The 23249-nt window shown below is 45.3% G+C and overlaps 3 protein-coding genes and 1 long non-coding RNA gene across 21 annotated transcripts in view; 2 read left to right on the plus strand and 2 right to left on the minus strand.

Moving 5' to 3' along the window:
- The window catches only part of FLVCR2 (FLVCR choline and putative heme transporter 2), a 49380-nt gene extending 38891 nt beyond the window's left edge, over window positions 1–10489 (plus strand). Inside the window, exons 7-11 of one of the 2 annotated variants that reach the window (XM_039883855.1) lie at window positions 2974–3084; window positions 4216–4321; window positions 4470–4581; window positions 5160–5215; window positions 8762–8838. In XM_039883855.1, the coding sequence (XP_039739789.1) occupies window positions 2974–3084; window positions 4216–4321; window positions 4470–4581; window positions 5160–5215; window positions 8762–8836 (460 nt within the window). In that variant the 3' untranslated portion in view covers window positions 8837–8838. Of the gene's footprint in view, window positions 1–2973; window positions 3085–4215; window positions 4322–4469; window positions 4582–5159; window positions 5216–8761 lie in introns of both variants that reach the window. The other variant, XM_039883854.1, reaches the window with a different exon arrangement.
- On the minus strand, window positions 400–6781 carry LOC120619526 (uncharacterized). The gene is made up of 2 exons (XR_005657526.1): window positions 5017–6781; window positions 400–2202 (listed from the first exon to the last, which is right to left on the minus strand). It is a non-coding gene; the product is annotated as an uncharacterized LOC120619526 (long non-coding RNA).
- Window positions 10490–12461: 1972 nt separating the features above from the next.
- Window positions 12462–20914, minus strand: ERG28 (ergosterol biosynthesis 28 homolog). Of its 3 annotated transcripts, XM_039883861.1 has the most exons (6): window positions 20755–20886; window positions 19012–19180; window positions 18370–18533; window positions 15846–15936; window positions 13297–13415; window positions 12462–13205 (listed from the first exon to the last, which is right to left on the minus strand). In XM_039883861.1, exons 2-6 carry the CDS (start codon window positions 19074–19076, stop codon window positions 13126–13128), a joined length of 519 nt encoding a protein of 172 aa, XP_039739795.1. In that variant the 5' UTR covers window positions 19077–19180; window positions 20755–20886; the 3' UTR covers window positions 12462–13125. The 3 variants fall into 3 exon arrangements, with proteins under 3 accessions (XP_039739795.1, XP_039739796.1, XP_039739798.1); XM_039883862.1 differs by lacking the exon at window positions 19012–19180 and having other exon boundaries at window positions 20755–20914; XM_039883864.1 differs by lacking the exon at window positions 19012–19180 and having other exon boundaries at window positions 18370–18516; window positions 20755–20891.
- Window positions 20915–21151: 237 nt separating this feature from the next.
- TTLL5 (tubulin tyrosine ligase like 5) overlaps window positions 21152–23249 on the plus strand; it is a 221143-nt gene continuing 219045 nt past the window's right edge. For 14 of the 15 annotated variants that reach the window (XR_005657525.1, XM_039883837.1, XM_039883842.1 and 11 more), the window contains exons 1-2: window positions 21152–21370; window positions 22648–22816. Coding sequence is in view for 14 of the 15 variants with exons in the window: in XM_039883837.1 (XP_039739771.1) it covers window positions 22743–22816 (74 nt within the window). In the remaining variant the exon portion in view is untranslated. Of the gene's footprint in view, window positions 21371–21427; window positions 21566–22647; window positions 22817–23249 lie in introns of those variants that run through there. The other variant, XM_039883838.1, reaches the window with a different exon arrangement.

A 23249-nucleotide genomic window follows, 5' to 3' on the forward strand; every position in this document is an offset into this window, starting at 1 on the left:
ACTCTTCCTCTTGGACTGGAAATTGGGGACCCACTTTTGAAATGATATATTCATTACCAATGTGGCTGAAAAGATTTGGGTGCGGCAGCTGACTGGGCAAGTGGGCAGTTCAAATTTATCTTCTCTGAGTCTCAGTTTTCTCATTTATAAAATGAGGGAAGCAATACCCACCTTCTGGGGATCTTAGGGACATTAGAAGATGCAAGGCCTAGCACAGTATCACCCCCCCAAATAGCTATGGAAGGGGCAGATGGAGAGAAATGAAAACGAATGTGGAAAAACGTCAGCAGTTAGAAAGTTTGTGGAAACCCCAAAGAGTGGAGATGAGGGGCTGATTCCACTGGCCTGTTCCCATGGCTACCTCTTGGACCGCATAGGGTTAACCATGGTGCTCTGTGCTTACATTGATTTGGAGTGTATTATCTTGTCATTGCTTATACATCGTTGGTAAATATTGTGATGTGCTTTGAGTCTGAATGCCCAGTGCGTTTCTAAGAATACAGAGCAGTCTTTTTAAGATTTTCGTACATGTCAGGCTAATCCAAGATGCTTATTAAAAGTACAGATTCCTGGGCCCCATGCTCATGGATGCCAATTCAGTAGGGGACTCTGCATTTGTAAAAAACATATGATGCCTCAAATCAGTAGCCAGGCTCAGAGAAAAGACTGGAGAACAGAAGCCCCCAATCCTTCCCTTCTTATTGCATTTTTTCAGTGCTCTGCATGCATTGGGTGCTCAATTAATGCTGGCCAGCGGTGTAGCTGCCAGGGTCGTCTGGCGCTGGGGCAGGGTGGGATTCTGGGCTGCTTTGTTGAGGCCTCCAAAGTTCCCAGTGTCTGGAGGTGACAGACAGTGGCAGACCTGTTCTCTGTCACACAAACCCACTTCTGTGAGGCTCTGGTCAGCCCAGGTTTCCCTCTGGCTGCTCTAGTCAAAGGCCAATTGAGGCCATCCCCGGGATGTGGCTGCCTGGCTGAACAGAATGAGGAACCTGGCTTAGCTTAATTAACTGCTGGTAGAGCTTGGCCGCCGTCTCGTCTCTGTCATCCGTCAATTGCTTGCTTTAGCCAGACATGAGAGCAATGTGGACTGGCCATCCCCAAACCATGAACAGCACTGTCTCTGTTTCCAGGGTTTGCTCTGTGGCAGGAGAAGGCGGGATTGGAATGTCGGCTGAACTGGGACTTGGGCAGCCAGATGATTCAGATGAAAATACAGTGAAAGGGTTAAGGAGGACACTTCAGAACCTAGAGGTCACCAGTACCTTAGAGTCACTGATGCCTAGATCCTGCAGTCAGCATGAAACATTCTTCTCTCTGCACTACTACCCAGGCAGAGAAAGCTTGAGCAGACTTTAGAAGCTGGTCATTCCAGTGCCAGTTCTCTCTTCCCTAAGGCTCCCAGATTTGTCCTCTGGTTTGGAGGCTGGAAATAGGGTGGTCAGATCTCTTCCTCTCAGCTACTATGGATAGTATTTTTATTTTTAGGGTCAGTGGTTTAAGATGAAGCTGTGGTTAAACAAATGTGGCAAAAGATGAGCTTGTGGAGTCAGCGAGAGAGATTGGTGTCCACGAAGTTGCTTTCTGCAGGGTGGGTGGGACTAGACGAGGGGAGTGGGGTGGAGGAAGGGCGATGCTCCTCTGCCCTCAGCAGCTTTGGAGCACCAGGTAGGAGGGGCATCCTTCAGAGGCTCTGGCCTTGGGCTTTTCCAAAGCTGCAACCACATAGCATAGTCGTATTCCTGTGTGCAGCAGCAGAAAGAGCACAGGGTTCCAATCCCAGCTCTGGGTTCCAATCTCAGCACTGCACTTACCTAATGGGTGACATTGGACAAGTAACTTAACTGATCTGAGCCTCAGTTTCCTCACTTGTAAGATTAGGGGTAGTCTTACATTTCTTGCAGGGCTTTTGTAAAGGTCGAATGAAATAATAAACACATGTAAAACGCTTAACAGAATTCCTGGCACCCAATAAATACAGCAGTTAGTTTGACACTACCTGAGTATATGTCTGCCGATGCCTCTACCGTGTTTCTGGCTTCAGGGGAGACATGTGAAGGCTTTAAACTTTCATTGTCTGAGTCCTGATGTTATGGCAGGAGGGCAGAGAGGTGTACAGGCCCAAGCAGGAGTCAGGGCAACAGCAAACTCCAGAGTGGTCACCATGGGAGAAGTGTGTGCAGGGGCACAAGCAAGGTGAACCTGAAACAAACAAGCATGTTGCTGATGGTCCTGAGGCGACTGACAGAGGGAAGCGTGACAGGGAAGTGGGTGGAGCTTTCTCACTTTGGCTCTGGGGTCAGGTATTTAGTTTAGGTCTGGAGAATATTCTCTCTTAGTTCCTGCTGTCTGGAGCAGAGTAGTTCAGATTCAGCAGGAAAAGCCGTGCTGCACCTATGCGAGTGGCAACAGGAAGAACTTAGAGATGACAGAGAATCTAAAAGTCGGATCACTTCTCAACATTAGCATTGTCATGCAGTCTTGGGGCAAAGCAGACTTGCAGAATTGGGTGGCTTCTGGAGTAATCTTGCATGCCATTGCCACCTGACCACAGCTGATGTTTATCCTGTTTGCTTTTTTTTTTTTTTTTTTTTTTGGTGGGGAATAAGGAAAGGAAAGGGCCGCACCCTTCTTGCTGTGAGTAGGACATGACAAGTCGAAGAGCAGCTCGATATTGTTGCGAGGGTTCTGCGGGAGGAGAACACACGTGCAGCAAGATGGCTTCATGCTCTCCTGGTCTTTGTATCAATTACCACAATGTAATTAAATAGTTATCTATGTGATTATCGGTTTAGCGTCCATCAACCTCATGAACAGAAAGTTCGATGAGAGCAGAATGTCCCAGCTCATACGGTGGAGGGCTTGGCACACAACAGGTGCCCGATAGATACTTGAAGAATGAATGAATGAACAAGTGAAAAAATGATCGTGTTTCAGAAGTGTATGATTCAACTTCTTTGTCTCTGCTTGTAGGGAGACAACTCTGGTGGTCTATATCATGACTCTGGTGGGCATGGTGGTATACACATTAACCTTGAACCTGGGACGCCTGTGGGTAGTGTTCATTACTGCTGGCACAATGGGGTAAGTTTCACCTCTTAACGTGTTTAACTGGAAAGCACCATGGCATGGCCCCTAGAGCTGCTGACATCCTAGGAAACAATATTGATCCCTTTGCTGCCTTCTCACTGACTTCTGTGGAAATGTGGAAATGGTGCCCAGAGGTCTTGTTTATTTGTAGCACTTCAAAAAGGCCACCTGGTGCTTCTAGGCCTATCCATGCTGTTGAGATGGAGCATGTTCTTCATAGACCTCTGGGAGGCTAGGAAACATTCAGTCATTTTTAGCTCTGCCTGGGACAACATGGGGTCACGGCAAATATGCAGGGCTTGGAACCTGAAAGTCTGGGTCCCGATCTCAGTTCTGCTGCTGACTATTTATTAGACTGCAGGCATGTTACTTAACCACTCTGAGCCTCAGTCTCCTCGTCTATGAAAGAATATGAGAGTGGCCTGCCTTGTAGAGTTGTTGAAAGGATTGAGAGATGGCAGATGTGAGAACAGTAAGAAGTGTGGTACAGATGTAAGGAATTAGAATTGGAATTTTCCAGACCTGTTGTATGGGAAAATGTAGGAATCAGTACCCCTCCCGCAGGGGTCTGTGCTCAGCTTCACCTCCCAATTATTTACTGTGGGTAATATGTGAGAGAGAGAGAGACAGAGAGAGACAGAGAGAGACAGAGAGACAGAGACAGACAGACAGACACTCAGTCCCTCTCAGCTGGTCACTCAGGGGGAAATAGGGAGGACTCTGAGCTCTTCCTTCTGGGTCCCAGAGAGTCATGAAGATGCTGTTTAATACCCAGGGACTTTCCATTCGCAGCACAGGGCCTGTATGCCCATGACACAGACTCTCTCAGCTGAGGGCTGAACGCTCCAGGCATCTCCACCCTGTCTGTAACTGACAGTTAGACATAGAAGCAGGGGACTCCCAAAGGCCTCCCGAGTACAAAGCCTACATGTGAACTTCTTACTGGCCTGCAGGGATCTGTCTGTCTTTGGTATGACCACCTAGGGATGGCCTGATCATTCAAGGGCCTGTCATGTCTCGATGGGTAGAAACAAAATAGGAAAAGGAGTTCTAAGGGAGGAGGTAGGCTCTCCATTCTCATTCTGGAAGTTCTCCATCACCTTATTTCTGTGATCTGACCTTCAGTTTCTTTATGACTGGCTATCTCCCACTGGGATTTGAGTTTGCTGTGGAGCTGACATATCCAGAATCAGAAGGCATGTCATCTGGCCTCCTCAACGTGTCTGCCCAGGTAGGTCTTATTTGATGGTGGTCCCATAGCACTGGCGATTTGTTCTCTGCCCTGCTTCGCTGGTGTAGGCATTGCATTATGGCAGCTCAGCTCTGTTGTGGGCTAGTTGGCTGGGCTTTTGTTTCCAGTCTTCTTTTTACCTTTCCAGGTCTTCGGGATCATCTTCACCATCTCCCAGGGCCAGATTATCAACAACTACGGAACCATGCCCGGGAACATCTTTCTGTGTGTGTTCCTCACCCTCGGAGCAGCTCTCACTGGTGAGTGGGGCCTTAGGACAAGATGAGGCTTGGGCTGTTCATGGGCTTAGGCGATTTGAGACCCAGTGTCTTGATTGACCATACAGATCGGGAGTACACATGCAGGACAGCGGGGAGGGCTCGCCAAGAAATCTGTTTAGGAGGCAATAACATGTTTTGGTAGAATGAGCATGGCCTTTGGAGACAAAAGACCTTGTTTGAATCCCAGACTGTGTACAGCTGGTTGACCTTGGGTAAGCAGACCAAACTCTGGGAGCCTCTGGGAGTTTCTTAATCTGTAAAATTGGCGATTGTCGTGAGGTTTAGAACAATGTTTGCCAACTCCCTGGCAAATATAAGTGATCCATAAATGAAATCCAGTGTCTCCTTGGCTTCTGCCTCTCAGAGACAGCAGTGATTTCCAGGCTTTATCAAGTCGTGTGACGATGCCCTTACCTCCCGAGAATATCCGAAATAGGTCTGGGATATCTGTGACCCTTGGGAAAATGAGGGCTCCCTCTCTTGGATGAACTTGGCCATCGGTCTGCTTGATAACTCTGTGTCTCTGTTGCTCTTCCTTCTCAATCTCTCAACCTCAGCATTCATCAGGGCAGATCTACGGAGGCAAAAAGCAAACAAAGAAACTCCTGACAACGTGAGTGTGTGGGAGCTTGCTGGGCTGAAATCTGGGTCCCATGGGTGGGGCAGTGGGACCTCTCCCATAGTAGACTGGTTTTGTGGTGGCAGAGAGACCAGATCAAATCTCACAAACATGGCACCCGGAGAGCTTGTTCACTGCGTGCTTCAGCACTGCTTTTCTGCTGCTCTTTCGTGGGTTCTTTCTCAGCTCCTTCTCCAGCCTCCCTGCTCTGGTCCTCAGAGCATGTCACTATTGTCACAGTCTGATGAGCACTCACCCCTTGGATCCTGAGCCCAGTCCTGAGGCCCTGGTTCCACTGCTTTCAGCCCGGGTCAGTGGCTGGGGAGGAAAGGTGGGAGGCTGGTTCAACCATTCTGTCATGGTGGTGGTGGCCCCAAGGCAGTGGCTCTCCTGGCATGTGACAGCCCCTTAGACAGTGCCATGGGGCTGGAAAGACTGGAGTCAGTGGATTGCTAGTAGGACTCAGAAAGAACAAGCCAGGAAGTGGAGCCGATGGTGGTAGAAGGGGACAGAAGCAGGACTATGATCTAGAACAGAGAAGTGTTTCCCTCTTGCTCTAATCAGCTGGGAACCATTTTAACCAAAATGTTAGGTATCAAATCTGAGATAGAATGAAAGGAGTTTCAGATCGGAGGAGTAAAAGTGGGATATTTCTTAAAAACAAAACAAAACAAAACAAAAACATCCAAACCCAAAATTTAAAAATACAGAAAAGTGTACAAAATTTTAAAATCGCCCTGTAATACTATCATCTAGAGGTGAGATGCCACTTTTTGCATTGACTCATACATGTCCATATCCACATATATATCCGTATGTGTGTGTGTGTGTGTACGTGTGTGTAGTTTTAAAATAAACCTGGAATCTTGTTCGATCTGCCTTTTTACTTGTTATGAACACTTTATCAGCTCATTAGTCTTTTACAACCTGCCTTCAATGACTGCACCATGTTCTTTTGTATGAGTAAACCGTGAAATATTCCTGTCCATGGATATTCAGGTTGTTTTTGATTGCTATTTTAAACCACATTGTGATTAAGGTTCTGGAAGCCAAATCTTTGTGCATGTTCCGAAGCACAGTATTTCCTTTAGAAACGTATCAGTGGTCATGTACATTTTTAAGACTGATATGTTGCTAACTGTCCTCCAAGAAGATGCTATCAATACTACACATTTATATCGATAGAACAGTATATGAGTGCCAACACCACATTTATCATTTTGAAAAATCTTTGCCAATTTTCTAAGGCAAAAATAGTATCTGCAAGAGGTATATTTAGTATTTTAAAAATATGCATTTGGTACATAGATGATAATCTTTAGTTCTTTACTATTTGTCTTCTGATCTCGAGCTCTAGAGTTGGCAGCAGCAGAGAGCATGTGGAGGGAGGAGCTAGGATGGGAAATTCACTGGGGAGAGAAGGAAAACCTTAGGGCAGGAATGCTGTTCAGCAGGCTGGTGGGAGGGCCTCAGCATTGCCACCTTGGAGATGGGCTTCCCTTGCCGTGTGCAAGGAAACACGATGCCCTGAAAACCTTTGGCGAATATGTAGTGAGCCCGGGAAAAGGTGCCTGTACTAAAACAGGGTAGATTTCTTGTGAAGGAATTTGTTTGGAATGTGACATATTGTGTCAAGTGATAGGAGATTTTGCTGTGTTTACTTTATAATCTGTGTTTACATTGGCAGACATAGGCAAACAAGAAGTAAAGGTTGCCTATAACCCTAGAGATAACCTAGTAATATTTAGTCCCCTTTTCTGTGTTTTCTGTGGGTATGCTCGTGCACGTTTGGTTTTCCACTGCTTGTTTACTTCATATAGCGTGACAACCTTTCGACACCGTTAAATCCTACCACCTCATATTTACATATATATATTTCCCTTTTCTCTTGTTGAAATTTAGGTTGTTCCAATATTTCACTATTTTTGCAGCCAGATCCTTGTGCGTATAGACCAGGTTTGTTACTCAGGGTTGGAGTTGTTGGCTCTGTCACTTTCTGTATGGAGCAATGGAAATAGTACTGGTAGGAATAGGAGACAAGTCTGGTGATGGTTCTCAACTGTCCGTGTCCCTGGATAACTCGTTATGTGTCTCTGGAGCTCACTTGCACCTGGGGCAGCTTGGTATTATGGGGAGGTCAGAGTCATGCTGGGCCGACACACAAGGAAACCAGGGATGTCACAGAGCATCCCTTCTCTGGAGCCTGGCATTGCACACCCCATGGCGGTCAGCGTGAGACCTGCACATTAGCAACAAATTCTTTATCAGAGCCAGGTGAACACAGGGCACACAGCAGATCTGGCCGGAGCTGCTCTTTCTAATCAGTGAGGTGTAGAGTTTTGGTAAAAAGAGACAACTTCTGGGATGAGGATAACAATCGACCTTGACTATGAAACCTTGGTTTGGGTTTGTTTTTCTTCTAGTTGGTAGTTCTCAGCTACAGAGACAGTGGTTGTGCTTCCATTCTCACTAACCTGTGCTTCTGACTGTGATTTCAAGGTGATGGCTCTGGAGGAGGCAGGAGTGTGTGTGTGTGTGTGTGCATGCGTGCGCATGTGCCAGAGAGACAGACTGCCTGATTGACTTAAGCTGCCTGAATGAAGGCTTTTCATGACTGAGGCTGACCTGGTGCCAAAGTTAGCAGGATGAGAACGGGAAGGTTGAAGGTATTGCCATTGCCATGGACTGGCCGACACACTCCCTGGGGGAAGCTCCATTTGTCCAATTGACAGAGGTCTCTAGCTTGACCCTGCATGTGTTCCTCCAACCCACAAGCAGTGCTGTACCCAAGGCCTTTCCCTAACTAGATGAACCCGGAGCTAAGAAGCAAAGTGCTCCTTAAAATAGCAAATGCCCAAGGTGGCAGTATGCACCTAGTGGCCCCACAAGATAATTTCTAGGCCATGTTTAACTGCAATCCCACCTAACAAGTGCAACCCAGGAGACTCTTCTAATCCTCTGCCATCTCTCACTAAGAAAACTGAAGCCATAATGACCCAAAGTCTGTTTTTCTCTGTATAACGTGTAGCCATTGAGTTTATATATACAATTATGTATCCTGCCTTTATAAAAACGCGTTGTTGTATCCACTCCACGCACATTATAATATTCCTTATCCTGGGGGTTGTCTCCAAAGGGAGGCAGTCAGAAATTCTGAGGGAGTTTCAGACCCGGCACTTTGGACAGCTACTCAGGTCAGTCCAGGTGACTTTTAGGCTGTCATTCTAGGCAGGGAACATGAGGGGACAACAGTGGCACTTGGAGTGGGGTGATTTGTGGTGACTGTGGCATCACAGAAAGCCGGTCTTTTTGGTTTTTCCTTTAATGGCATTGTGATACTGTGTGTGTGTTTAGGGAGCACATTTGTGCCAGGGACTGGTTACTTTTCTTGTTCCCTTTGTTTGCTCTTGAAGATGCTGGGTGGCCTCTGGCTCTTGTTTTTCCCACTGATTACAGAGTCACTGAGAGGCAGTTGCTCCAGCAAGGGTGGAGTCCTATGCCTCTTTACCCAAAGGGCTGCCTGCTTGTTTTGCCTTGCAGAAACTCCAGGAGGAGGAAGAGGAGGAGAGCAATACCAGCAAAGCACCCACCACTGTATCTGAGGAGCATCTCTGAGAGAAAAAGGTGGTTGCGACTCAGGGAACATGGGAGAACATCCCCTACCTCTTCAGTCAGCACAGCTCTCACTGCCACAAAGGTCTCTGCTGGAGCAGCTTTTGGAGGGAACTGGCTGGAATGTTTGCGGCTTGGAATATCTGCGGCAATGCCTATGCCTCCTGGAACCCACTCGAGAGCTTCCAGGGTCTAGTTGGGGAAAATCGTGCCTTTCACCAAATGCAGAGTCGATCCCCGCCCCCTCCCCTTTTAGAGTCTGGGAGCTGGTGCTGGGAGAGGCTGGTGAGTAGTGGAGTCAGTCCTGGCTTGGCACCCTGCCTTCCCTCTTCATATCCATCCCTCACGGAGAAAGCCTGCAAATTATCACGGAGAGAAAACTTATTCAGGATATTAACTTTTTCTAGTGTCTTAAGACCCTTAGAAGCTCAGTTCTAAGGAGCGGCTGCTGTTCTGGACAAGGGTCATCCTTGGGTCATCAGACTGACTGCTAAGGTTCTGTGGGAGAGAAGGTACCATCAAAACAAGCAAGCTCCATCAGAACAAAGCCATCAGTACTCTGGGCCTAGGTTCTCTTGGCCTAATGTTGGGGTCTGTCTCCAAACCCTCTTTCCTAAGAGCTGATTAAACCAAACATCAATAAACTTGAGGAAAGCTTTGTGGTGGCCATGAGGGAGAAACTGATGTGGGAGAGGTAGCCGCCTAGGTGTGTGAGGGTGCTGGGGGCTACATTCTGAAAGTTTGTAAAGGCCTGTGTTTGGAAACTCTGGTACCTTGATCTGAGAATGGGAGGTTCTTTTCTGCAGAAGAAGTCATTGTCCAGGGACTTCTCTGTGTGTGTCACCTCTGCCTTCATCTGGACACTGCCTTGAAAAACTGTCATTGGCCTAAGTACTTGTTTTCTCTGGAGAGAGGGAAATGCCAGGCAACTTCCTGTAACCTTCACTGAAAACTAACTTTGATTCATTCCACCCAGAGAAAGCCGAAGCTGCTTCTGAGCAATGAGAGGACAGGGGCCGAAGGAAAGGGGCCCTTGAAATGGGAATTGAGTGGTCTTTTTGAATTAAGTGTACCCCACCTCTGGCGGGGACAGTATTTGCACACTCACCCCCTTCTAGCAATAATCTTTTATCAGATTCCCTTTAAACCAACCCAAGCTGACATTCTCTCTCCTGCCTAACCTGTTGCCTAGCTCTACTCATGGGTTTGGGTAGCGCCTCCTGAAAATAAGACATTTTGGTTATTTCTCCTTTCATTGAGCAGCTGCAATCACAACCCCTGTGCTGTTTATCTGTAGCCAGTGCCCTGGACTCGGCATATCGGAGCAGCCTATGCCGGCAGCAGCACTGGGGTGCTTGGGTCAGGGGTCTATGTGTGTGAGTTTGTGTGTATCTGTGTATGTGTGTGTGCATACACTGTACATAATAAAAGAAGTTCACACTTCAGGTGTCAGGTTGGGGGTGAGGGGTGGAAGAGAGGTGGAGAGAAAGTGCCTTTTTGATAAGGAGAAAGTTGTTTACTCTTCAGCCCCTTCAAATGTATTAACAAAATGTTTACTGAATCCATTGCTTTATTTTAAAAAATGTGATTTGTATTTCCTATTTGTAAACCAGATGTTTTAAGGCAATAAAAGATTGTCCAAGTGGTCTGCCTTGCCATTTGATGGTGCAGAGATGGCTTTTGGCAGTCCCCATGAGATTATCGTACATTTCTGAGGACTGTGACTAAGGTGTGGGGAAGGGCTGGAGGGGTGGAGGGTGAGGGCTGGAGGGGTAGGCCTTCCATAGGTGTGGTCCTCTATTTGCACAGATGTTACTATCCTAGTGAGTTATTTTTAAAAGATGAGGCTGTAAAGGTTACTGTTGGCCTACACGGGAGGCTACAACTCAACGTCCAGTACATGACCTTGACTGCTTTCCATCCTGTGTACACATGTAGGTTCACCCGAGTGTGACTGCTGATGAGAGAGCCCTCTGTTGTATCAGGCTCTGCCTCAAATGATGGCTGAGTGTTTGTTCTACAATCACTGTGACCACACAGACTTAATTTCCTTAGATTTTTCTTGGATTCAAACAGGCTTTGCCTAGTATAATGGCATTGTGACTCACTGCGCTGGGGAGCGGCTGCAAAAACAGGTGAAGCTTCACTCACCGCCTGCCGCTTACTGTTGTGCTGCCCGGTTCTTAACTGGCCACGGACTACTACCAGTCTGTGGCCTAGGGGTTGGGGACCCCTGCTCTACATCATCTCTAGATCCTTTGGGATCTTTGTCTTTATTTATCTGGAATCACATTTCTATGATGCATGCCTAGAGAATCCAAGTCATCTTATGCTTCCATTCACACCTTTCTTGGGTTCCATGTGGATCTCCATTCAAATGTTACCTCTGTAAGATCATTGCTTTTCTTCCTGCTTCCTTACAGTAGTTGGTGAGTAAGGGAAAGACAGTTCTCAGCACTGGGCTAGTTTTCTAGATGTAGTAATGTGGGGATGTGAGTGGAATTGCTACTACCACTTCTAGCACCGTAAGTGAAGCCAGCCTGAGGATGATGCCAACACAGGCAGAAAGAGCCAAAAGAATTACAGAGAAATGGAGCTGAGTCTTGATCAAACCATTCCTGAAGCCTAAATCCTTTTAATGTTCCCATTTTGTGAGGCAATGTTATCTTTACTGCTTATGCTAGTTTTAGATTTTGTTCCTTCCACCTAGAGAGCTTTAACTGATGATTTCCAATGCCTTTAAGTATCAATTTCAAGCTCCTATCCCGCCCTTACCAGTCCCCTGCCTTCCTTTCTGGCCTATCTCCTACCTTCCACTTCCTAACTTCATACTGTAGTTACATTGATCCTCGTGCTGAACAAGACTGATCCTGCCTTCCTGATGCTGCTCCCTCTGCCCTGAATACCTGCTGCGTATAATACCAAGGCATTTAGGTCTCAACTAAAATCTTATTTCCTACTTCCTGGTGGTGTAAGTTATGCATTCCCTTTCCCTTCTTTACTATAATATTTGTTTTCTAGATTTCTTATCACTGTCTGAGTTGTCTTTCACTTGTTTGCTTATTTATCATCTGTTTCCTTGACTACTAGGTAAGGGCCATGGGAGTAGAGTCATTGCCTGGGTCATTCATTGCTCTTTCCCAAGTGTCTGGCATAGAGCAAGTGTTCATTAAGCACTTGTTTAAATAATGAATGGGCTCTCAAGTCCTGTGGAACCCCTCGGGATTGTGCTGGGAGGACAGCTGTCTGCTCTAGGACATCGTGCTTGGGGTTCAGTGTTCTTTTCATTGTCGTGCAGCTGTTTCTTCTATGCTGCTCTCCCCTTTTTTTCTGTCTCTGCTTTTACAAGAATCTGTTTCTTAGGAAGAAAACAAGAAAGGGTCCTGACTATTCAGTTGTGAACCTAGAATCTTAAGGTGGAGAAGGAGAGGAGGAAGATTTGACTTCAAGGGAAATGAACAAGTGACAAAGGACCTGGAGGCAGCCAGGTCTGCCTGGGTTTTGAGCTGTCCTATTTACAACGGTGTATTTGATCAGCGAACAGCTGTGATTTTCCTATGTCAGATCTAAGGCTCAGAGGAGGGCATGCGTGCCCTTGGCTCGAGGGAGGTCAGAGTACAAGGACTAATCAGAGCAGAGGTTTTTCAATTTATTACAAAATTTCTTACGCAAATACAGCTGACCAAAAGGTCTAAAAACAGCCCAGACTCTTCCAACCCTGATCCACCTGCAGATACAAGGATTAAGCCATGCTCACTCACAGGAGAGCCCTTCTTAGAAGAATCGCCTGTACCTTGGGCGGCTCAGAGTCTTGGGTCCAGTAGCAGAGAGGAGCCCAGCACGGGTGGACAACCCCTTGAAGCAGCCCTTGGTGGCAGCTGCTCTGGGTGAGGCAGCAGTTTTAAGTTTCATAGTCCACATGTTCCCATCACACAAGTCAAATCAAGGGATGGAAGTTAAAGGAAAAAGCAGAAGGCTGGAAAAGAGGGTGCAGGTGGGGGAAGGGCACACAGTGGGCTTCTGAGGTGCTGACAATTTCTTGATCTGGATGGAGGGACAGAGTAGTCACTTTAAAATAATTCTTTAAATTTTACATACATGTTATATACTTTCCTGTATGTATGTTATATCTTAAAAACTTTAAATGTAAAAAAACCCAAAACCAAAAGTAAAAGGCAAGTAGTGGATAAGGTGGCTAATGATGGAGCAGAAAAGAAATTAAAGCGCAGAGAGGATGAAGGGATAGGACAGCAAAGATGGAAGACGAAGTCTCGGAGGTGGTAATGCTGGCCTCAGTTTCTCTTCTTCTGTCTGGATACTGGTTCTACTTCTAGGTACTGGAGGCCAACTAGCATACCCAGGATTGAGAAACCTTAAATACAGAGAACAGATTAGTGTCCCTTGTATGTCTGTTAGGGCTAGGACAGTTCTCATGGGAGGCCGGGTGGTGGCTGCATGCTTACTTGCTACCATCAGGGGTGCCAGGACGCCGATTGTGGGAGCTGCAGTCCCATAGACAAACAATTCGGAGAGGAAATGCCCCAGGGCGAGGAGGAAGGTCCAGAGTGTGATGTGGTAGAGCCTACAAGGGGGCAGACAGAAATGGGAACTGAAGTACTGCTTGTTCTGTGCAGAGGAAAAGTCATGGTCAGACCTAATACAAACACAAACCCTGGAAGTGACTATGGCTAGAGGAAAAAGAGACTTGGTCCTGAGAAAGACATGGCTGCTTGATCACATCCATTTATTCTCTACTAGGGCAAAACTGAAGGTTTCAACTGCTAAACTCCGAGGAGAATGGTCCAGGCACCCACAGTGGATCTCCACGTCTTAGCAAGGGTGTGAAGCCAGCTATATAGCAAAGCAGTATCTGGATTACGGCAATCCCACGAGGTGTAGATAATTTTGGATCAACCACGCTTTCATATTCCGCTTATCACAATGGCTTGGCTCTGTAGTCAGAATCTACCTGGCAGGTGTTTGGCCAGGGTCTGCCCAGTGCTCCTATGATAGATGCCACAGAATAGAGGGCTTGAATGGGGAATGAGCATCAAAGACCTCTTGGGGGCTTTTAGATGCTATTGCAATGTGGGCTGGTTATTTTGTGTCTTATCCTAGGAAAATGGTCAGATGAAGGACGCGGTGATAACCTCATGGGAAGAGAACTTTTTCCTCAGCTTTGGCAAAGAGGTGGAGAACAGACAGGTTACGGGATGATTGACCATTTGGATTGCTGATTTTTTTTTAACTAAAAAATTTTAAATTATGAAATACTCCAAACATGCAAAAAAAAAAAATTAGAGATAATAGGATACTATAGTTTACCCATGTGCAACCAATACCCTGCTCCATCAAACCTGGACATTTTGACATTTTTGCTTTAGATACTTTTTTCTAAGAAATAAAATATTGTAGATATCAGTTAAAGCATCCTGTGTATTCTTATCCCACCGTGATCCCATTCTCCTGCCTCCCCCTGCCCCAGAAGGAATCAATATCTTAAATTTCATTTTTATCATTCCTGTGCATATTTATATTAAATCCCATTTAATAAATATGTACATATGGGAGTTGACTTCGAGTTTCCAGTTAGGGAGATAAAAGAATCAAAGTGCACATCAGAAGTGCATGGACAAAAGTCCCAGGCTAAAAAGAGGTTGGAAATAGACATCGGCATTTGCCGCTGTCCTATATTTGAAGAAGGGGAAATGAATAGGTAATAGAGGTAAAGATAAGTCTGACTTGTTTTTGCTCATTCCTAAAGCAAACAAAAGATACACTCCTTATACCTATCAGCAATTTTCATCATGCAAAGGTCTTTAAAATGATTCCATCCTTATTCCTTCCCAGTCACCCTGAGAGGTAGAACAGATACACTAGTTTCATTTTATACGTGAAGAGACTGAGATGCAGAGAAGGTATATAATGAACTTGCTGCTACCAAAAAAACTGAAACCAGAGTCCATTCTCTTGTTTTCATTCTCAGGCCTCAGGCTGTTTCCACTAAACCACATTGTTTCCAAAATTATATGTCAATCTAGAACAAGTAAACCACAGTTTCAAGTTAAAAAAATTAAAAAAAAAAAAATACTTGGAGAGATAGCAGGGCGCATAGCCCTGCTTCAAATCCCATTTGAGTCAGTCTTCCCCATTTTAATTTAATTGGGTCTCTAACGTGTAGATCTGCAAAATCAGGAATGAAAATCACTACCTCCCAGGGCTGCTAGGAGGAGGCTTAATCAAGGTTACATAGATGAAAGCTCTTGGCACAAAAGGAGGGGCCCAGTAAATATCATTACCTCCCCTCCTCCCCAGATGCTGAGAATCTAGATAAGACAAAAATATTTTAGTGTGAAGTTGGCGTTTCGGTGGCCCCATCCACTGACCTGAGCAATCTGCACTTTGATTGTGGTGATGACTATAGTTGGGAACAAGGCTCGAGCCCCCTCCAGTGGCCAGCACCAGTTACAGCATTCTCTAGACAAGAGACTAGGATTGTCTGCAATTGTTCCTTCCACACTAGTCTATTTGAATACCCTAGAGGCAGAATACAGAAGTCCTGGGTTCTCTTTCACCCTCCTCTGCATAAACATTCAGCAATTACTTGTGGGTTCCTTTTTTAATGGATTATGATTTCTGATCATTCCTTGCTTAAGGAGGAATGTGAGAATAAGGTATGTGTGGGTGGCTGCTCTAAAAAGAGCACACTACATCTTTAGTACAAGAAAGGCTGATTCTTTAGTAAAGAAGAAGGGTATGGTGCAGGCCACTGGATCATGGCACCGCCAGTGTGCTCTGTCGGTTCCAAAGAATTTTCAAACTTTAAATATCTGTTAGGCCTATTACTTTTTTTAGACCTGGATGGAACAGAACCTGTTAACGTTTTGTTATCTGTATTCTAGGCTAATATGTATCAAAATAAACAGGTCTCCCAGGGGAGGACCACAGTGGGTATGCTTAGCACCTGATTTACAACCAAAGTTCTACTAAAGCTCTTCCTTCCCTTACATACGTCTTGTTGTGGATGTCAATGGCACAGAGGCAGCGAATCACTGATGAAAGTAGTGTCCAGATCCCAAAGGTCCGAGCTTGGAGGCCATTCACTATGTAACAGAAAAAAGCAAGTGTGTTGAGAAAGGGAAGGTTAGGGTTCCCTCCAAACTCCTCCTACTTCACTGGGGGCTCTGGGGAGGCAGGACGCCGAGCCTGAACTACCTTTGGCTGGGCAGAGTGGAGGGTCTGGTGCTGCTCATGGGAACGAGGAGGAATGGAAGGAATTCCAAAATGAGAACTGCTCAGCTCCTCTTCAAATGTCTATAGCTGGGCAGGGGAGTTCTAAGAGTGGAAACCCAACAGAGTCCACTTGGATGTAGTAGTTTATACCTCTGCCCTGGAAGCTGCTCTGGTATTGGTGAAGCCCAGCGTACCTGGATCAGGACAGGTTTGGGGGAATGTCATAGAGAGTGGTCCAGCAATACAGGATACCTGGAAGGTCAGTAGACTCTTAAGGCTGTTGTGGGAGAGAACTTGGAATACTGGGACCTATCTAGATGACTACATCTCTTAAAGACCTAAGTCCCTGGGTCTTCTTTTGAATCCAGTTCTATATTATTCAAACAAAGCCCAAACCAGGCTGGTTTCCTGTACACAAGGTAGTGGAACAAAGGACTGTTTCTTTAGTGTTTGCTGAGGCCACCCTGCTCTGTTCGTGGCTTTGTCCTGACTCTGCTGCAGTAAATGTCTTATCCTGAAAGTAAGGATGGTAATCCACCATACAGTGGTTCTTGAACCTGGGCATTTAGTAGATCAATGGAAAACGTTTTATAAAATTACCAAGATCTGGGTACCAGACTAATTAAATGATACTCTCTGGAGGTGGACCCTGGGCATAAGCATTTTTCTGAAAACCCCCTCCCTTGGTGATTGTAATGTACAGCCACTGATCTAAGGCATTCAGTGGTCGGAATGCGAAAATAGTAACAGCAAAGATACTTCCTTTGCTGGTCTATTGAGCAAGAGAAATCTCAAGGGACACAACTGAAAACTGAAGTTTACTTGGGCTTTAAGGATTTTCCAGCCTTTGGAAAACCAGAGTGATATTAATTTCACGACTTGATGACCTCTGGATAGTAGTAAGGTGAGAAAAAATCACGTACGCCAACCAAATATTTAGTGGTTAGCTCCAGTGGGTTACATTCTTTATAAATCAATTTGATAGCTCTTCTGATAAAAAAATGAAGGAAATTTCTGTAGTTAGAGAGATACAAAAGTGGAATATTTCACCAACCCTAACCAGATGAGGCATCAGGTGAAACTCTACTGCTATGATCAGCAGAGTACTATGACAGTCCCTGCATCACCAAGGAGGAGGCAGTCTCTACTTCTGGACTGGATACAGACAGACAGACAGACACATACCACACATACTTCTTTTGCTCAGCTCTACTGACCTTCAAAAAGTCACATGACCCCTGGGCTTCTCTGTCTCAAATTCAAAGGGCTAGATCAGATAACCTCTAAAACCCTGTGAATCTAGACAGGATTCCTGGACCATGTGAGGGCGGTGTTTGAGGGTGAAAGTGGAACCGTCCTGCTCACTCTTCTAGGTTCTTTACTCCTACTGTATTTCAGCTTTGTTCAAAATGAGCCTTAGCCTATTTAGTTTCATTTATACCCAGATGTTACAGAAAATGAGCTAGGTCAGAGCCTGAATCTGGGTTAGCTATAAATGTGACACAGAATTGTCAGCTGCTGTGAAATGCTGCTGCAGCTCAAGCTACCCCACGCATCAGCGCAAGGAAGCGCAAGTTGAAATGTGAAAACACTCTGAGCAGAGAGGCTCAGGAAACTGGGAAAGGCAACCATGGGCCTTATGAAGTTTCATTTTGAGAGACCAACTTGGAGGGATCTTGGATGTCTTCTCAGGGACTATGTCATCGTTTGGGAAGACTTTAGATCAGTAACGCTCCATCTGCAACATGCAATGTAGCTATGAATCCCATGACCTGATTTCTCAGGAGGGCTGAGATAACATGAAAAGCTTCTTTATGGCTTTCTAGTGGGGGCATCCAAGAGTCACCAAGTAACTCTCTTTCTTCATTTGTCCTTGTAATGTCTTTCTTTCTTTCTTTCTTTCTTTCTTTCTTTCTTTCTTTCTTTCTTTCTTTCTTTCTTTCTTTCTTTCTTTCTCTCTTTTTAACAGACTAATTGCCTAGGGCAGTGTAAAATGAATAAAAGGTATTCAGAAAATCTTTGGGGGAAAAAAGGGCTAAGTACTATCCACAAACTCTATTACTCTAGTGGCTTCCAAAGGCTAGAGTAGGCAGCATCAGAATCACCTGGAAAGTTATTAAAAAATAGATTCCTAGACCCATCTAGGGGGTGAAAGTTTCAGTAAATAGTTTTAGAGAGGGAAATGGGCACCTATGCTTTGTTCATTTGTTTGTAAGTTTCCTAGGTTATCCTGATGTACAGCCTAGTGTGGGCACCACAATTTATGCCACTCCTGCAAAGGATGCAGTTCTTTGACTTCTTACCCAGGTCTGGCTTGCCGGTGTAGAGCTTTTCATAGAGAAAGGTGTGGTCTCGGAAGCTTTGCAGCGTGTTCCCCATGGCTATGATGGACACCATTACCAGCCAGCTTCGTAACACATTCAGAAAACGGCTCATGACTCTCCTCAAATCTGAGAGGGTTTCTTGTCTTAGTAAAAAGGCAAAGGACATGAGACAACAGACTACTTCAACCATTAGCTCTCTCATCTCAGTACTTAACCTGTGTCCCACTCATGAGGGCTGTACTAAGCTTTTTTGGTCAATCACTTCATAAATTCCTCTGCCAAGTCCCCTAGGTTCATCTGTCCCCAGTTATCTTAAAGTGTCACTCTTACACAGGGTTAGCACTCTGCTTTTGAAACTTTGCCTTAAGCCAAAGTATGATGACCTTTACCCAGAGTGAGAAAAGCTAAATAATGCAGTGGGTAGAAATGACAAACCCAGCAGAAAAACTGGAGAGAAGAAAGGGAGCAGAAGAAGAGGTGTATAAATATTATTATAAAGTAAGAAAGTGGATTTCTGTGAAAGACTTGCAGAAACTGGTTTCACTATTTAGTCATACTAATAGTGGTGAATCAACAGTATATTTTCCAATAAGTGGCAATTTTTCCAAAATATTATCTTACATCAGAATTCTTCTCTTGGCTGCAATCAGTCCTTTAACACCTTTTCTTATCTCCTGGTTTCTCATGTCATTCTTTGTAATACAAGTGGCTGAAAGGTGATGATAAACCTACTAAGAGATACCTTCCAGGCTATTGATGACATCCTTCCAAGTGCACAATTGAGTGGAACCTATGGTGTGAGGGGGCAATATTTACATCCTTAGGTTTTTGTCTACGCTGGTTCTCAGGTATACTATGCTCTCTAAACTAGAATAATAATCTAAAAGTTAAAAATAAATAAACTGCTGTGACTTGAGAACTAGTATGCAATTATACGGGGAAGGAAATAGCAATGTTGGCATTGGGATGCAAGATAAATTATAATAGCTGATAATTATTGAGCACTTGTATGTGCCATGCACTGAGAGAAGCACCTAATATATATTGTAGGTACTATTAATATTTCCATTTTACAGATGAGGGTTGGCACAAACAAGTTAAGTGATTTGATTGAGGTAACACAGCTAGTATATGGCAGAGCTGAGATATAAAGCATAGTCTGTTGGATTCTACATTGCAATACCACCTCACTGTTTTCAGAATAGTTTGATGAAGTTTCATTTTTGAGGAAGACAGTCAAGTTATGGAAAATACACTTAGGTTATGTACTTTTCTTTAAAAAACCGCTAAGATCAACCCTTGCTGAGCATTGATTTCAATCAGCTTGACTTAAATAAAACCTACGTAGATAAAGAATCTAATAATGGAATTACTTCTTCCTATCTTCATTACTTTTTTGGGGGGGCATGGTTTATCTGTTGTCAGATTAACTTCTTGGAGTTGACATGGTGACAACTTATCAGGCTTCCTTTGACACTATGGCAGTGGATGTATGGTCCTACACACTACCCAGATGAAACAGATATTAAAGTCAGCCATGGCTCAAGACAGTGTAAAGCACCAAAACAACAAACAAAAAAGAGCTGAGAGGAAGGATGAATGGATAAATCGCTCGAGGAAAGGTGGATCACAACAGTGAACTTTGTCGAAGTCCAAAGAGAATAGGACTCTACTGGACATCACTGGCAGTTACAGCCTGGGCCAGGATGCCCCCTATCCTCCCTCATCAGGACTCAGGTTCTCTCTTCCCAGGGTCAGAAAAGCTGCATGGATGTCCCCTCTTTTTGACAGAACTGATGCCTTCCATTTCACAGAAGCTCTTAGAAATCCCAATTGATAGCTGATGAGGGCAGAGCCTGAGCATTTTCCTGAACTGCTCTACCAATCCCCCAACCCCATTTCCCTAAAGCTGAGGGCCTCCTAGAGTATGCAACGTCTAGTCTCAAATTTTGCCCTGGCCCAGCCCAGCAAAGATGTGGTGTTAAAACTTGAGCCGAGAGAAACGCAATCTTATCTTGCCCCTACCAATTAGTAGCTGTGTGACCCCGGGCAAATCATTTACACTTGACAGCCTAGGTTTCCTCAATTGCAAATTGGAGATTTAAAAAATACTTATCTCAAGGGTTTTTGTAAGAACTACAGGAGAAAGTGAAGGTTCCTTGCACCGTGCTAGGCTCATAGTGGTCGCTCATTCATTCATCCATGCATTCGTTCCCCGAACCTATCAAGCCTTCATTTTCTTAGCTCCTCCTTCTCATGGTCTCTCGAACCCCTTTTCCCCCAAAAAGCTACCTCTCCCTGGATACCCTCAATCAGATGCCACACAGACACCTACATCCTTCTTCTCTCCCATATTCTCCTTACCTGGCGACTGGAACCCAGCGCAGCAGCACCAACAGCAAAGACGCTACCCCAAGACAGCTCCAGCCAGAAGTCTACCTGAGCCATTTGTTCCCGCCCCCTCCTTCATTCGGCTCCAGGATTGGGCCGTTTCCCTCAGTCCTCGCTCTGATTGGCTGTTCCGGAATTGCTCAAGCAGGAGATGGGGCGTGAACCCCTTTACTGCCAATCACCGGACGCTCTTGCTCAAGTCTCGGCCCCGGTACGCCCCTCACGCAGTGAACCCGCCTGTCGAGTGTGGCGGAAGACCTCCGGGCTTGGCGTCAACCCTTTAGGGGCGGAGGGCAAAAAAAAAAAAAAAAAGCGGAAAACCGAAGTCAAGATTCTTCTGCTGAGAGCGGGCTCCGAGCCCGCGCTGCGCAGCTGTGACGACATTCGTCCGCACCCAAAGTCGAGCGTTGTCGGCGCGGGGTAGCGGGCGCCTGCGCAGTGACTCCGAGCGGGCGGTTGCTTGTTGGTTGTTGTAGTAACCGGGGAAGCAGCCGTCCGCGGCCGCCGTGCGCTCGGCTGGCGAAGGAGGGAGCTAGGCGCTGAGCGCGGTCCCGGCCTGCCCGCCCCGAGCCATGGGAAGATGAGACAGGTAAACGCCTACGCCGGCGCACTTCCTTACCCGAGGGAGGTGCGCTCCTGGGTCTGGGCGGGTGCCGGCCGCTGCACTTCCCTCTTAGAGTCCGGGAGCAGCTGTTGGTTTCCGGGCGCGCTAGGCTGAATCGCTGCGGCAGAGTCGCCCGCGTCCTTCCCGTGGGGAGCATTTAAGGAACTACCCGGGATTGGGGTGAGCGAGGGCTGAGAGGCTGATCCCTATAGTGCGAGGACGCTCCCTGGGCGAGTGTCCTTAATCTTCTTCCGAACGTCCTGTCTCTCCCTGCTCTGCAGGCAGCACAGGACAGGTTGGCATCCCTTCCTGGTTGGAGGTTTTGTTTTGTTTTAATTGAAAGGATATGCCAACATTTGGGAAAGATCGAGAAATCCCATTGGGAATCCTCGGAAGAACGCCTTTGGAGGTTGTTAGATATTGCCCGTTCCGCTGAAGATCTGTAGGGATCCTCTGGATCTGCATTTTTAGGTTCTGTTTATAACTTATCTTATATAGAAAAAGGAAGTTTGCAAAGATTGACATCAAGTGGTTATCTCTGAATTATGGGATTATGATCATTTAAATAATTTAGTTTTCTTTATCTGTAATTTCTATTCCTTCCTCAATGAACATTTTTCCTATGGAAAAAAATATTTGTTAGAAATTGGAAATATGCTAATTTTCATTTCTGTTCGAGATTCGGGTCATAGTTTGTGGTTTTTAGCAAGGGAGAGTAATTTTTGAGAGAGTTAGGAAGGACCTTTTTTCCCCCCAGATATTTATGACCTTGATTCAGGAGAATTTATTAATCTTTTGGGTCAGTGGTTGAATTTATTTTAGTGAAAACATGAGGATATTTTTACCCGTATGCTTGTCATGGAGGCTAAAGAAATACTTGTAAGGATCTTAAATCATGAGTTTTTACTTTTAACCCAGGTCTGGTTTTTCTAGCAAGGAATCTATGTTTAAGGCAATAATTCACCTAACTCAGACTTTCCTAAAAGTTAAGTAAGTCTTACCTTTTGGTGCATGTTGGATATAGTATTTAAAAGAAAGATGAGAAACTCTAACTTAGTAACAGTTCTTCAAATACATAGAGAAAAGACAGTCTGGGAAAAAAAGCTTGATTTGGTGGGAGGGCATATGTGAAGTATTGTGATAAAAGGTAAGCTAGAGATTGGGCACCAGTTAGGTAAATATTTTTATTACTTGAGAGATCATCAGCAATAATCAACCAATAGATAACTGCATGTGTTTCAGATCTTTTGGCTTTCTTACAGGAATCAGTGCCATCCAAATTGTTTGATCCAGTCTATGTGCCAGGAAAGGTCTCTGAGCCCCCCGTCTGCTGACTGCATGACAAACCCTAAAGGAAATGCCAGTCGTGATGGCCCGGGACCTGGAGGAAACAGCATCATCCTCAGAGGATGAGGAGGTGGTAAGCCAAGAGTAAGTAATATCAAGCCTGCTTTTGAACCTTTTTTTCCTAGGATGGGAAATAGTTCTCTTTTACTCTTGTACCCAATATCTTTCCTTTGGTATCGCCTGACTCTGGTTTTAGCTTCTACCCATGATCTAATTCAAGAGCTTATTATTTGGTCCCCATCAGCTATCTGAAATGAGATAAGGCTCTGGACTCACGAGTGAACATCAGCTCTAGATTTTGCAGGAAGTAGCTCTCAGTGAACTCTAGATCAGAGCTCCTAACAAAGGAGATTTTTAACTTTTTAGTTATTGAAGAAAAATAAATCTCCAAACTCTGTGACATTGGTCACGTTACTTTCTCAGAAACCTTTACAATGATAGAATGATGAAAATATGGAGAAGTCAGGTGACTTACCACAGTAACTGTAGCAGGACATTAAAATTATATAGCCTGTGC

The sequence above is a fragment of the Pteropus medius genome, unplaced genomic scaffold (assembly GCF_902729225.1).
Source record: "Pteropus medius unplaced genomic scaffold, Ma_sr-lr_union100, whole genome shotgun sequence".
In the NCBI taxonomy this organism is placed as follows: Eukaryota; Metazoa; Chordata; class Mammalia; order Chiroptera; family Pteropodidae; genus Pteropus; species Pteropus medius.

Coding starts and splice junctions, on each gene's coding strand:
- ERG28 (XM_039883861.1), bottom strand. CDS start 19,076: ATGAGAAACCAGGAGATAAGAAAAGGTGTTAAAGGACTGATTGCAGCC. Junction 15,937..18,369: donor CACCGGCAAGCCAGACCTGG/GTAAGAAGTCAA, acceptor TCTGTTACATAG/TGAATGGCCTCCAAGCTCGG. Junction 13,416..15,845: donor ATTGACATCCACAACAAGAC/GTATGTAAGGGA, acceptor GCCCCCTTGTAG/GCTCTACCACATCACACTCT.